Source organism: Tiliqua scincoides, chromosome 2, assembly GCF_035046505.1.
Source record: "Tiliqua scincoides isolate rTilSci1 chromosome 2, rTilSci1.hap2, whole genome shotgun sequence".
NCBI lineage: Eukaryota > Metazoa > Chordata > Lepidosauria > Squamata > Scincidae > Tiliqua > Tiliqua scincoides.
In genome coordinates, this window is record NC_089822.1 from 248,449,989 (window position 1) to 248,464,546 (window position 14,558).

At 45.7% G+C, this 14,558-nt stretch overlaps 1 protein-coding gene across 1 annotated transcript; it reads left to right on the forward strand.

The window, feature by feature from the left end:
* Positions 1-1,896: 1,896 nt before the first annotated feature.
* On the forward strand, positions 1,897-8,662 carry LOC136641235 (zinc finger protein 721-like). The gene is made up of 2 exons (XM_066616931.1): positions 1,897-1,970; positions 4,302-8,662. Exons 1-2 carry the CDS (start codon positions 1,904-1,906, stop codon positions 7,526-7,528), a joined length of 3,294 nt encoding a protein of 1,097 aa, XP_066473028.1. The 5' UTR covers positions 1,897-1,903; the 3' UTR covers positions 7,529-8,662.
* Positions 8,663-14,558: the final 5,896 nt, after the last annotated feature.

Consider the following 14,558-nt stretch of genomic DNA (forward strand, 5'->3'; position numbering starts at 1 on the left):
AGGCTGGCCTTTCCTTTGCTGCCCCTACTGCATCACAGATGTGAAACAGCAAGCAGTGGAGGAAGCCCTCATCCCACAGCTCACACAAGAGGTCAAACAGTCGCCCTCATGCTGAGAGCAGTTGTGTTGGGCCAGTGCGGGCTCCAACAAATACTCAGAGGGCCAGAGGCTCATTGGAGACTGGGGGCTCCCTGAGGGCCGCATTGAGAGGTCACGAGGGCCGCATGTGGCCCTGGGGCCAGGATTTGGGCACCCCTGGTCTAACACATAAGAAGTACCACAGAACTGCAAGATAAAATTCATTCAGAAAGGGTATTTTTTTGTAATTTATTGGAATAAGTTTGGGAATCCTTTCGTATACTTTTTTAATGCTTTAATTTTTTTCTTGTTGATTATAATGTGATTTTGTAATTTTTTTTCTAAAAAGAAAACTGACTTTAGTGGTATCAAGAGCCATAGAAAGATCATACAGGACCAAGAGGGTGCTGTAGCTCCTGATCTCTAGGTAGATAGTACCCCCCAAGACACAAGAGCAACCTTATTGTCATTTGTCCTACAAAATTCTGCCAGGGATATAATATATTAATCTCTCTTATGTGAAATCTGACCACTAATCCATTTGCCCCAGTAATATCTGTTTCAGTGGTTCTCACACAATTAGCACCGGGACCCACTTTTTATCTGTCAGAATCTGTCAGGACCCACCGGAAGTGATGTCATGACCAGAAGTGACATCAAGTAGGACAATTTTTAACAATCCTAGCCTGCAATCTTAACCCTACTGGGACTTACCCAGGAGTAAGTCCCATTGACTATCATTGTTAAAAGCATACACATAGTGGCCTGTTAAAAGTACAAGTCTGTAACATTTCCCCTAATGCATTCACATACCATGGTAGCATCAAGTCGTAACATATTAAAAATAAAATATTGAAAAGAATGGGGACCCACCTGAAATTGGCTCATGACCCACCTAATGGGTCCCGACCCACAGTTTGAGAAACACCGTTCAATTCAGAACATCATGGGCAGAACTCCCTCTTCAGGTCTGCTACAGATACCTGTTTGACTGGAAATGGTGGGTTTTGAACTTGAGACTTTCTTGATACAAAACATGTGCTCTACCACTGATGGGCCCTCACCTGAAGAGTGATGGGCCCTCCCCTGAAGCTATGGCTGTATTTTTTTTCTCCTTCTAGCACTAGAAGCACTAGAGAGTCTTTTCTGTACACTTCCAACATGCTTGGGTTATGTTCTTTTTTAGGTTCTAGCGTGCTAGCCATGCTAGAATTTCTCCGAGCAAGCTCAGAGCTAGGAAAGACGGCCACCACCTCGCGTATTTCACTTCCACCTATTTTCTATTCAAATGAATGGAGAAGCCTGTCGGGAACATGGCGGCCTCCATAGTGTGTGCAGAGTATGCTTACAATATGGCGACCTCCATACCATAGATTTCAATGAAGGGATGCCATTTTGTTGTTTTTAAATTAATTGCGCTGGAAGCTAACAGCATGCTAGAAACATCACTTCTGCAAATTATCTTTAAAAAAAAGAATGCAGCCTATGACTTGCACCACTTAGAGGGTGGGGGATGAATACAATGAACCCAAGCAGACCAGATCTAAAAAGCTAATATTCAGGTATGCCCGTAACTGCCAGATGGGAAGGGGTTGTTGGAAAGAAAGCAGTAACTGCCTGGGGAATCTGATTTTACAAAAAAAGGGGGGGGCAAGGGAGTGTGTCCATAGTAGCTTATCTGGTTCTTTTTTTTTCTCTTGCAGCCCCTCCTCTTGAAAAATCTGAGCTGTTTGCTCCTCTGGAACAAGAACAGGAGGCCTGGGCCCCGTATCTCCAGAGTGCTTCTGCTGCAAGGCCTGTTGAACTACTGTTGGAAAAGTGCCCAATGACGGGAACCTGGTGGAATTCCTACCGGAGCCCGGTGAACGTGCGTTCAGATTCATCTAGTTCAGGTCAGGATTGTCTCTGGAATGCTTGATATCTTTGTAGCAGGCATGGCTTTCGTCCTGTCGTCAGGGCCAGCATTTCTCCCTAGTGCATCAAGACCAGGACACTCTCTCTCTCTCTCTCTGTATTTATTTACTGAAGTTATACCCCATCTTTCTTCCTGTAAGGGTACCCAAGATGGCTTACAACATTTAAAACCGATAACAATTATCAATAAAAACAGTAAAACCGGAGAAACCCACTGGATCATAACAATGAATTAAAAACCACTAAAAATTAATAAAAAATGCCAGTGAAACATGTCAATCATTGACTGCTATCCTAAATTAAAACGTGTTAAGGCCCTGCTGGAAGGTCTCCAAAGAGCAGTGGTTCCCAACTTTTAGGAGCCTGCTGACCACTGAGGTAAAAATTGGAATTGTTGTGGACCACATGCGGCTGTGGGCAGTCTGGTCTCTGCCCTCTCTGGTGGTCCATCTCCTGAGAATTCACCCACAGACTATCAAAGAGGATGGAGAATGGACCACCCACAGCTGACATTTCTGTGAAGGTGATCCTTGGGCGATTTCTTGCTTAGCGAGATACTAGAAGCGATCAAATGTGAGTTTTGTTCCTTGAGACCTCGTGACTACTTCTTAGGGTCTTGTGGACCACCTGTGGTCCATGGACCATAGGTTGGGAACTACTGCTTTAGAGGAAACAGTTCTTAATTCCAAAGGGATGGGAGTTCCACAGTCGAGGTACTACCACTGAGAAGGCCCTATTCCTCACCACTACCCCCACTTCCACCAATGATGGCATGGTTAAAAGGGACACGGTTAAAAGGTGGATCTCAGTGGGTGGGTCAGATTATATGGGTGGACCCTGTTCGTGTGTGCATGTTGTGCAGGTAGTTGTCAGGTCTAAGAGTTCAGTCTCTCAGTTCTATAAGTAAATGTATGAACATACGATACTCATCATTCCGAGTAGAACTGGGGTGATGGTTTGGGACTCAGCACTTTTGAATCCCTGTGGGAAGCTAATCAGCCTGTTGCTTTTTGAGGTGGTTGAGGGCACATTTTTCTGGGTGGTGTTGGGGAGATTATTGGTACGGCAGTAGGGGGTAGCTTTCTTTTCAAGTTGCAGAATGATGCCTTCTTTCAGGATAGAAAATGCTATGAGCCTCCTTCCATTCTAGGTGGTGGCTGGGTGAAGTTCAAACAACAATTAAAAAGAAAAAAAGAGGAGCTGCCCCACTGGCCTGATAACTCCTGCCCTACTGGCGCCCCAGAAAATTGTAGTTGGGCTATCCATGAAAACCACGATGTTGTGCCCTTCCCCATTTTCTCCAGTATTTTCATAGCTGGAGAAAAAGCAGGGACATGATGGACTGGCCCTAATGCAGAATCTCAGCATTTGGTCCAGCATCATGTACCACTGACTGGCAGTGGCTCTGCAGAATTCCAGTGTAGACAGGTCTTTCTCAGCCGTACCTGGAGATGTTAGAGATTGAACTTGGGGCCTTCTGCAAGTAGACTGTGTGCCGTACTGCTGAGATGCTGTCATTCGCCAATGGTCAAAGCAGCACATTGGAAGTACCTTTTATGTGAAGAAAAGACAGAAACGAAAGCCCACAACTGAATCTATTGCCAATCAACTTAGTTGGGTAATCCCAAGTTCTAATGGGATGAGAGAGGAAGCTAAAACATCTCTGTATCCACTTTCTCCACACTGGCCATAATTTTATAAACCTCTATCATGTTCCAGTAGCATAGCTGGGGGGGTGGAATGGTAAGTCCTATTTTGTTCAATGGGGCTTACTCTCAGGAAAGTGTGGTTAGGATTGCAGCCAAACAGCCTTGCACGTTTTAACCTTTAGACAAGATGCCTTAATTCGGTGTTTCTCAAACTGTGGGTCGGGACCCACTAGGTGGATTAGCGAGCCAATTTCAGGTGGGTCCCCATTCATTTCAATATTTTTAATATATTAGACTTGATGCTACCAGGGTATGTGACTGCATTGGGGGAAATGTTACAGACCTATACTTTTAACAAGCTACTATGTATATGCTTTTAACAATGATAGTAAATGGGACTTACTCCCAGGTAAGTGTGGGCAGGATTGCACCCTAGGCTTGCTAAAAAATTTTCCCTGCTTGATGACGTCACTTCCGGTCATGACATCACTTCCAGTGGGTCCTGACAGATTGTCATGCTAAAAAATGGGTCCCAGTGCTAAATGTGTGAGAACCACTGCCTTAACCGATCTGAGGTAGGGGTGTGTGTGTGTCTGTGTCTGTGTCTCTCTCTTCCCAGCTTGCTCAGAGAATGACTCCTTTTTATTCTTATTCCAACAGATGATGAGTTGACAAGTGAGAAAGAAGAGAATGCAGGGCTAGAAGGTGCCAGGATAACAAAGCCACGGGCTTCACTGCTGGGTAAATGTGACTTTGGTGATACAAGGGCTGAACTCTGTAAGGGTCTGGACAGCCACCTGCAGAGCTGTCCGGGCAGTATAAGAGACCAGTTCCATCATGCCAATGAAAATAATGAGAACCTTTTTGGTAACAGCCAGCAAAGAACAGATGCAGGAGAAAGCCAGAACGCATGCTCTAAGTGTGGGAAAAACTTTGCTAGAAAATCATCCCTTAACAGACATGTCAGAGTCCATGGTAGTGAGAAGCCCTATCAGTGTTCCATTTGCGCTAAGCACTTCCTTCAGAAGTGGAACCTTTCTCAGCATCTAAGAAGACACATGAAAAGTTCCCATTCAGGAACAAAATCCTATAAATGCCCTGAGTGTGGGGAGAAATTCATTACAAGCAGCTCTTATGCCAAACATCGGCGCATGCATGCCAGTGAAATCACTTATCAGTGCCCTGAGTGTGAGAGAAGCTATGCAGCTGAAAGACATCTGGTTAGACATTTGATGAAGGCCCACTCGGGAGCAAATCTCTATAAATGCTCGGCCTGTGAGAAAGGCTTTTTGGAAGAGACAGATCTCGTTAGGCATCAAATGATGTCTCACAAGATAGGCAGTTTCTACCGGTGTCCTGACTGTGGAAAGGGTTACAAGGAGAAATCATCCCTACTCAAACATCAGAGAGTCCACATGAGGGAATGCAAGATGAACTTTAGAGATCAAAGCCTGGCTAGTCACTGGAGGATGTGTGAGAAAGAAGAACTCCACCGATCCCTGAGTTATGAGATGCATTTTTTGAAAAGCCCGCCCCGCATGACGCCTCAGGAAAGCAACGTGGAAGAAATGACCCATATGTGCCCAGACGGTGGGAAATGTGTCAAGGATGAGAGGTGTTTAGCTGATCATCAGGTAATCCACACAAGAGAGCCACAACGCCAATGCCCGAGTGAAGGGGGTGTCTTCAAGGAGGGAGCACTGCTTGCTCCAAATCAGATTGTCCAAGAGGAGCTGAACTGTAATCAGTGGCGTGATGGTGGGCAACCCCTTGACACTGGCTCGTCACCAAAGACAACAATGGATGAAAACCTCCATATATGCCCTCACTGTGGGAAAGTTTTCAAAGGCAACCAAAATTTTACTAATCATCTCAGAAGTCACACCCAAGAAGAACAGTCCAAGAATGCCTCCCAAGAGGAAACTTTTAAGGAAAGAATGTTGCTTGCTGGCGAACAGGAAATACACCCAAAACAACATCTCCACAGATGCCCTACCTGTGAGAGAGTCTACTCAACTGATTATAATCTCAGGAGACATCAGCAGGAACACAGAGAATGCAGATCTTCTGAAAGCACCAACTGGAGTAAAGGCTTTGCCTTCCGGAAGTCCTTCCCTGAGTGTCAGAAAGACCACACAGAAGGACAACCTCATCAGCACAAATGCTCCTATTGTGGGAAGCAGTTCAGAGCTAAAAATCTGCTCAACAAACACCGGAAAACTCACACAGAAGGCAAGCCCTATCAGTGCACTGACTGTGGGAAAACCTTGGCATTTGAACATATTTTCTCTCACTATCGGGAAGTCCATGCAGAAGGACAAGTCTGTCCCTATAAATGTGCTCACTGTGGGAAAGGATTCAGAACCCCGTCATCTCTCCGTAGGCACCAGCAGCAGCACACAGAAGGCAAACCCTATCGGTGCAGCACCTGTGGGAAAGGCTTTGCCTTCCGAGATGCCCTCGCTCATCACCAGGAGATCCACATCCTCATGCAAGAACGGTCACACATCTGTCTTTTCTGTGGCAAAACATTTGCAACCAATGATTCCCTCAATAGACACAAGCGTATCCACATGGAAACAAGGTCCTATCAGTGCTCCATCTGTGGTAAAGCTTTTGGAACAAAGTATTCCCTCAGAAGGCATCTGGCTATACATGCAAAAAGAAGTCTAGGCCATTCGCCCAATGATGGGAAAGATCTTGGCAGCAGCTCAGCCCTGGCTAAAAACCAATCCAGCGATACAGAAGAAAACTCTAATAACTGGTCTGACAGTTCAACCCTCTCTGGGCATCAGGAAGTCCACCTGGAAGGGAAAGATCCTGAATGCTGCAGGAGCACGGATGACTCTGCCCTCACCCGAGCCCAAGATGCCCATTTAGAAGAATGTTCTGCTAAAAGGTTAGGCTATGAGAGAAGCTTCAGAGATGGCTCAGAATGTCCTAAAGATCAAGCTAGCAATGCAGGTGACCATTTTAATAACTTGTTTAACAATTCAGTCTGCTCTGGGCATCGGGACGTTCATGTGGAAGAAAATTCCCATGGATGTGCTGAGAGTGGGGACCGTTCCGCTCTCCCTCAACACCAGAGTGTTCACTCTGAAGAAAATTATGCTGAATGGTTAGATGGTGACAAAACCGTCAAGGCTGGTTCAATTCTCATTCCAGATCAACTTAATCATATGGAAGACAATGTCAATGAATTGACTGAAAATTCAGTCCTTTCAGGACATCAAGGAGCCCATGTGGAGGATAATTCCCCAGAATGCTCTGAGGATGAAGGATCCTTCTTGGCTAGCTCAACGCCTATTAAACACCAGAGCACCCACAGAGAAGAAAATTCAGTTAGAGGGCTACATGGTGAGAAATACATCAAAGAGAACTCTCCCAACTCTCGTCATCAGAAAATTATCATTAGCAAAAAACCCCATACGTGCTCTGAATGTGGGAAATCCTTCAAAGACCAGTATGCCCTCAAAAGACATAGCAACACTCACAGTGTGGTGAGACCGTACCACTGCCGAAAATGTGAGAAAAGCTTCGTGACTCCCAATGACCTTGCAAGACATCAAACATCCCATACGGATCTCAGGCCTTATCAGTGCACTGAATGTGGAAAATCTTTCAAGAGAAAATCCAGTGTTTTTAAGCATCAGATGAGCCACAAAGGAGAGAAACCTTTTTGCTGCTCTTTCTGTGGCAAAAGAGTCACAACAAACTCAGGTCTTAATCGTCACCTGAGAATCCACACAGGAGAGAGACCCTATACATGTGCAGAATGTGACACAAGCTTCGCTAGACGTTCATCCCTCAAAAAACATTTGCAGGCTCACTTAAAGATAAACACAGCAAAGGTCCCCAATGTGGATGAGTTAAATCAGACTTCTTAATAGGTATTTCCACAACTTCTTAGTAGGTCTATTATGACTTTTTTTTTTTTAAATGCTTTTCCATTGTGATGGAATAGGACAGTCCCTCAAGAACTATTCAGTGCTATTGCAAGATTCAAGCTGTGATTTGTCAATGGTAATAAACTACCTCACAACCAGAAAGGTCCATCTGCTGTACTTGTTCACATTCAAAGCACCCAAAGGATTCTGCTCAGGAAATGGACATTCAGGGTGCTTGTGACAGAAAGATCTTGAGTTTCAAATCGTTTAAATTACACAAGCTGCTTGGGATGCTGTGGGTACCAAGCTGCCTGCCTGGTAGAAGAAGCAAATGATAATGGAAAAAATGGAGTGACTGGTCTGCCTAGTCGAGGGAGAGGGGGCTTCGCGTAATTTGATGTTTAAACTATCTGAATCCTAATTCAAAGCTTCTCTTTCCTCTTCAGAATATGTATGTGCCAGAAAAATCCACAAAGGAGTTATTTACTAAGGATATTTGGGGGAGGGGGGACACCTGTACACATGACTGTCTGTGAAAAATGAAACATTTCAGACTGCACAGGTTGTTTCAGCCTTAACTGTACTTTGCTACTCTTTAGTATATTCCTTTCTTCCTTCCCCATTAGGTGTGTTATCAGGTGCCTGTCCAATCTCCGGGCTGTCAAGGGGTTATAACCACTTACACAGCTTCCACGACACTCTCGTGTGTTAAACAGGACAGTGCCATAAAGGCTGCTTGTGCAGTTCTCTCTTTGCTCCTGGTAAACATTTTATAGTGTCCTTCCCTGGCTCCTACATGGAGGTTGTTGACTTGCAAGAACTGAAACCCCAAAAGGTGAAACTCGCACCACAGACAACGATAGAATTAAGTATTTTTTGTGGGTTACAAAACTAGAGCGGTTCCACTTCTTAAGACACACAATATATAATGCCCAGGATTGTTGTTGTTGGTTTTTTTTTAAGGCTTCAATGTCCATCTTGGGCAACAATCCAAATAATTAGGATTTTCTGGTAAATGTTTTGTATTATGACTTCTCCAAGAGCAGCAGACTCTTTTCAGAAGCCACCAGGAGAATCCGAAACCACAAATTTGGATTATTTACCATGTTCTTCATAAAACTTTGTCAGCAGGAACTGTTTTCTGGGTTTTATTTTGTGCATGTGGGTGGGTGGTAGGACAGCAAGGAGCACTGATGGCAGAAGAAGATCATGAGAATGATGAAGATGGGGGGGGGAATAAAGACACATCCTGGACAGCACCAGGATGCAGGTCCCTTGTTGTGTGTGCTCCCTGGGGCATTTGGTGGGCCACTGTGAGATACAGGAAGCTGGACTAGATGGGCCTATGGCCTGATCCAGCGGGGCTGTTCTTATGTTCTTATCCCCAAATTTCCCCCCTCCATACCGTCTCCCAAGACAATACACAACTAGTGTCTTCACATGACCCAATATGCCTGCCCAAAAGGTCAATATTAGAAAAAGTGAGAGCCATTCAAAAATGTAACCAAATTAGAAGAGGTACATGACACAAAATGATGTCATGCATTTTATAGCCTTTCCTCTTGCAACTGAATGGAACAGGCCACCTAGGGAAAAAAGTGGCCATTTCTAAATATGTTTAAATGACCTGGATGTAGCAATCCCTCTGCCTAAAAGAATGAAGTGTTTATTTAGAGCATGTGTCTTGATTTATCTGAGCACATTAAACAGCATTACCTTCCATTTTCTTCAGTTCTACACATACACAACTTGGGCTAAGGTTAACAGTAGGCTTCGGTCCTCAGCATATTTACTGAGAAGCAAGTCCCACTAAAAGCAGTGGCTCTGGCTTCTGAAGAAGCATGCCTAAAAGTGCATCCCAGATAATGAAATATCTCTGTTTATTTCTAGATATCAGCAAAAATGAAAAGCCTATCTAGTTTTGGGGTGCCAGTCTCAAAATATTTTCTGAATCTACACCCGTGGCTGAGTAAGAGTCTATGACTTCTCACCCTGTTTTGGCATGCCCCCTCAACTTTTTCCCCCCATATTTTTTTATATCACCCTTCAAGGAGTTCGGGGTGGTGCACATGGTTCCCTCCTTTTGTCCTCACAACAACCCTGTGAGGTAGGCTACACTGAGAGATCATGACTGGCCCAACATCACCTAGGAAGCTTGATGGCTGAGCAGGGATTTGAACCTGGATCTTCCAGGTCTAACTTCTGAACCTATCCTAGCTGTCTTTGCCTTGTTCTCACAAGGAGGTAAACCTGTCTTTGGATTGTTGATTGTAGGTGGGTAGGAGGGTATTTTTTAAAAATAGGGGAATTTTTGAGCCCCAACCAGCAGTCTGAAGCAGTGTAACCTAGAAATAGGCTATTGTCTGCCTCTGAAAAAACAGCCACAGCCAGCTCTCAGGGTTGACAAATGTAGTCCAAGCCAGGATTCAGATCAGCCCTCCATTTCCCAGGCTGATTGCCTCTCCATGATTTTTGAAGACAGGGTTCTCACTAAGGCCAACTGGACTTCTTTCCATTGCTTCAATGTATGCAGCTACTTCTGCTTTACCTCTTGGCTCCCCCCACTGCCAGTGATATTTCTTTTTCCCATCCCGCTGTTTTCAATTCCTCTGCAAAGCTCTCTCTCTCACACACTTAGATCCACATACATACCCACACCCCCACTTCATAAAAATCTCCAGTGCCTATTTGGTTATTCATTAAATCAAAATGGGGCCATAGCCAACAGTCCTTTCTAGGAAGGCTGCCACATTTCTAGGTAGAGCATCAAAGAAATAGAAAACCATTCTGTTTTCCTCATAAGCAACAGAAACTCCTAGATCAGGGGTGTCCAAAGTTTTTGGCAGGAGGGCCACATCATCCCTCTGACACTGTCGGGAGCCAGGGGAAAAAAAATTAATTTACATTTAAAATTTAAATAAATTCACATAAGTTTACATAAATGAATATATTAAAGATGAACTTATATGAATGAATGATGGTCTTCCAATAGCTCAAGGCCTATAAAAGTTCATGGCCAAACAAAGGCTAGCCTTTCCTTTGCTGCCACTACTGCATCACAGACGTGAAACAGCAAGCAGTGGAGGGAGCCCTCATCCCACAGCTCACAGGGATCAAACAGTTGCCCTCATGCTGACAGCAGTTGCATCAGACCAGTGTGGGCTCCAACAAATTTCTGGAGGGCCAGAGGCTCATTGGAGACTCGGGGCTCCCTGAGGGCCGCATTGGGAGTCCTTGAGGGCCACTGAGTCTGGTGTGCTTGGGGCATTTGGTGGGCCGCTGTGAGATACAGGAAGCTGGACTAGATGGGCCTATGGCCTGATCCAGTGGGGCTGTTCTTAAGTGGCCCCAGGGCCAGGGTTTGGGCACCCTTGTTCCAGATCCCTGTTCTCAACGTCCAGATATGTATGTGTATTTGAGGGCATGTGAATGATTAGTGCCAAACTTTCATCAAGCTGGATGAAAACAGTTGCTTTTCAGTTCCAGATAGTTATTTACTTAGAATGAACACCTTCTTTAAGGAAGCCCCTCTTCTAAGCAGGAACTGATTCGCTGAGTGTAATGGAAAATTACGCTCTGTACTTAATTATAAGTATCTTGAAATAAATAAATGGCATATTTCTCATTTCATAAAGGTGAAGTATTTACTATTGTCCTTCAGCGGGGGGGGGGGGAGCCCCACTTTCTTAACCACTCACACATTCAACTGGCAGTCATACCAGTGGGACACATGCTGCATCCTGAGGTGGGGGGCAATCACGGAGGCCTCTTCAAGCAGCATCATGGCTACATTGGTGCTGGAAAGTTGGTTAGGATGGGACTATTAATGACATAAAGCCATAGCCGATCATTTTCACTGTTGCGGGCAGCCCAGTCTTGAGCTGCCTGGCATGTAGGGCTGCCACGATAACAAAATGGCTGCCCTGGTATCCAGCACTCAATCAGGCAGTCCCCTATGGCTCGTCAGTGGAAGGGAACTAAGGGAAGCAGTCCTGCAATGGGGTTACTCGATACTGCTGGCCCTGCCCTCCCACCTCACTTACTCACCTGCCTTTTTTTTTTGGTAGTTTTAGTATTGCAGCCAATTCCCATAAGGCAGTGATTTTCAATCTTTTTCATATCATGGCACAATGACAAGGTACTAAAACCGTCAAAGCACACCATCTGCTTTTGGACAACAGATAAGGCACACCATGCTGTTGGTGGGGGGCTCACATCCCCCAATGGCCCTACTAATAGATGACCCTCCCCCAACCTCCTGCAGCGCACCTGCAGACCATTCATGGCACACCAGTGTGCCAGGCACAGTGGCTGAAAATGGCTGCCATAAGGGATCATAAGAACAGCCCCACTGGATCAGGCCATAGGCCCATCTAGTCCAGCTCCTGTATCTCACAGCGGCCCACCAAATGCCCCAGGGAGCACACCAGATAACAAGAGACCTGCATCCTAGTGCCCTCCCTTGCACTGGTGTTCTGACATAGCCTATTTCTAAAATCAGGAGGTTGCACATACACATCATGGCTTGCAACACATAACGGATTTTTCCTCCAGAAACTTGTCCAATCGCCTTTTAAAGGCATCCAGGCCAGATGCCATCACCACATCCTGTGGCAAGGAGTTCCACGGACCGACCACATGCCAAGTAAAGAAATATTTTCTTTTGTCTGTCCTAACCCTCCCAACACTCAATTTTAGTGGATGTCCCCTGGTTCTGGTGTTATGTGAGCGTGTAAAGAGCATCTCTCTATCCACTTTATCCTTCCCATGCATAATTTTGTATGTCTCAGTCATGTCCCCCCTCAGGCGTCTCTTTTCTAGGCTGAAGAGGCCCAAACGCCATAGCCTTTCCTCCTTAAGAAAGGTGCCTCAGCCCAGCAATCATCTTAGTTGCCCTCTTTTGCACCGTTTCCATTCCACTATATCCTTTTTGAGATACGTCGACCAGAACTGGACACAGTACTCCAGATGTGGCCTTACCATAGATTTGCATATATTAGCATACTCTCTGTTTCCTGGTCTTCAACCAGGTCTCAATCCAGGAGAGGACCTGCCATCTAATTCCCTGACTGGAGTTTTTTCAGTAGACTTTGGTGAGGGACCATGTCAAACGCCTTCTGAAAGTCTAGATATATAATGTCCACGGGTTCTCCCACATCCACATGCCTATTGACCTTTTCAAAGAATTCTAAAAGGTTTGTGAGGCAAGACTTACCCTTACAGAAGCCATGCTGATTCTCCCTCAGCAAGGCTTGTTCGTCTATGTGTTTTGAGATTCTATCTTTGATGAGGCATTCCACCATCTTACCCGGTATAGATGTTAGGCTGACTGGCCTATAGGTTCCCTGGGTCCCCAATCTTTCCCTTTCTAAAGATCGGCGTGACATTTGCTATCCTCCAATCCTCTGGCACTGTGGCCGTTTTGAGGGACACATTGCATATTTTAGTTAAGAGATCAGCAACTTCATTCTTCAATTCCTTAATAACTCTAGGGTGGATGCCATCAGAGCCCAGTGACTTATTGATCTTTAATTTATCAATGAGGTCTGAAACATCTTCTCTTTTAACCTCTATCTGACTTAATTCCTTGGTCAGGAGGGGCCGTTCGGGCAGCGGTATCTGCCTGAGGTCTTCTGCCGTGAAGACAGATGCAAAGAACTCATTCAATTTCTCTGCCATCTCTAAGTCTCCTTTTATTTCCCCTTTCCCTCCCTCACCATCCAGAGGGCCAACTGGTGGGTTTCCTGCTTCTAACATATTTGAAGAAGCTTTTATTATTCCCTTTAATGTTGCTGGTCATGTGTTCCTCACAGTCTCTCTTGGCCTCCTGTATCACCTTCTTACATTTCTTTTGCCACAGTTTATGTTCCTTTTTATTCTCTTCATTAGGGCAAGACTTCCATTTATGGAAGGAAGCTTCCTTGCCCTTTACGGCCTCTCTAACTTGGTTGGTTAGCCATGCAGGCACCCTCCTGGACTTAGTTGAGCCCTTCTTCCTTTGCGATATTCACTTCCGCTGGGCCTCTATTACTGTTGATTTGAGCAACCTCTTTTTTAACATGGATGTTAAACATGGAACATTTAACATGGATGTTTAAATTCAGTTCTTGGCCCCTTCAGATGACCTTCAACAGACTGCACTGTTTCAGCTTCAGTGCTTTCATCTGTTTGAGGCATGCTTTCCTGGGAGTCAGCCCCATTGAACTCAATGGGTCTTACTTCTGAGTAGACACACATAGGATTGGACTGTTAAGTCACACGCAGGGGTATTATCCATTCTTTTCTGGAACAGCTCCTATGTTTTTAACAGCTGCACAGGTGGACATTCAACAGAGGAAGCTTCCTGATCTCCATGTCAGAAAACATCACGGATTGATTTTATTGCTGACACTTAGCAGTGACATACACGCGCAGGAGCCCTGCCAGCGAAAAAAGGTGGCAGTATCCCAACAACCTTTCACTGTTGTTAGCTGTCCATCTAGCAGGACATACATGTAATATAGAAACATGGATGAATAAAAGGAATGGTCCAAACTGCACCTGCAGGTTTGGTGTCTGCAGCAGCAACACACAAGACAGGAGTTGAAGGCACAGGAGCAGGGCCAGGAGGCACAGATGGCAACCTTCTGCGGCCACCAGAGGGCCCCGGTGGAGGGCAGGGATGTTACTCCTTCGCTCCCCCCCCCCCCAATTGGGAGTGTGACTGCCTGATGGGTCAGATGCAGTTACTGCAGGCTTCGGAAGCCTCTGCCCTCCTAGGAAATCGCCAGGGGCCTTGCCTGAGCAAGTGCAGCTTCCCCAGAGGAACGTGGGTGGGAGAAGGGCAGCCCTTCACCCCGGATCTTTTCACCCCTCCCGTCTGACTGGGGCTCAGCGCTTCTCCTGGTGCGATCTACTCGTCGGAGGCTCCTCCAGGTGAGCAGGAGAGGGAAGAGGCAGGGCTTGTGGTCCCCCGGCCAACCTGGAGAAGCCGAGAGGGAGGCTGAATGGGGGGGGGGGTGAGGAGGAGGAGGGGTCCGCGGGGATACTG

Excerpts from the sequence above, each read along its gene's own strand:
- LOC136641235 (XM_066616931.1), top strand. The coding sequence starts at position 1,904 with ATGACGGGAACCTGGTGGAATTCCTACCGGAGCCCGGTGAACGTGCGT. Across the intron at positions 1,971-4,301 it reads TTCAGATTCATCTAGTTCAG|ATGATGAGTTGACAAGTGAG; the intron begins GTCAGGATTGTC and ends TTATTCCAACAG.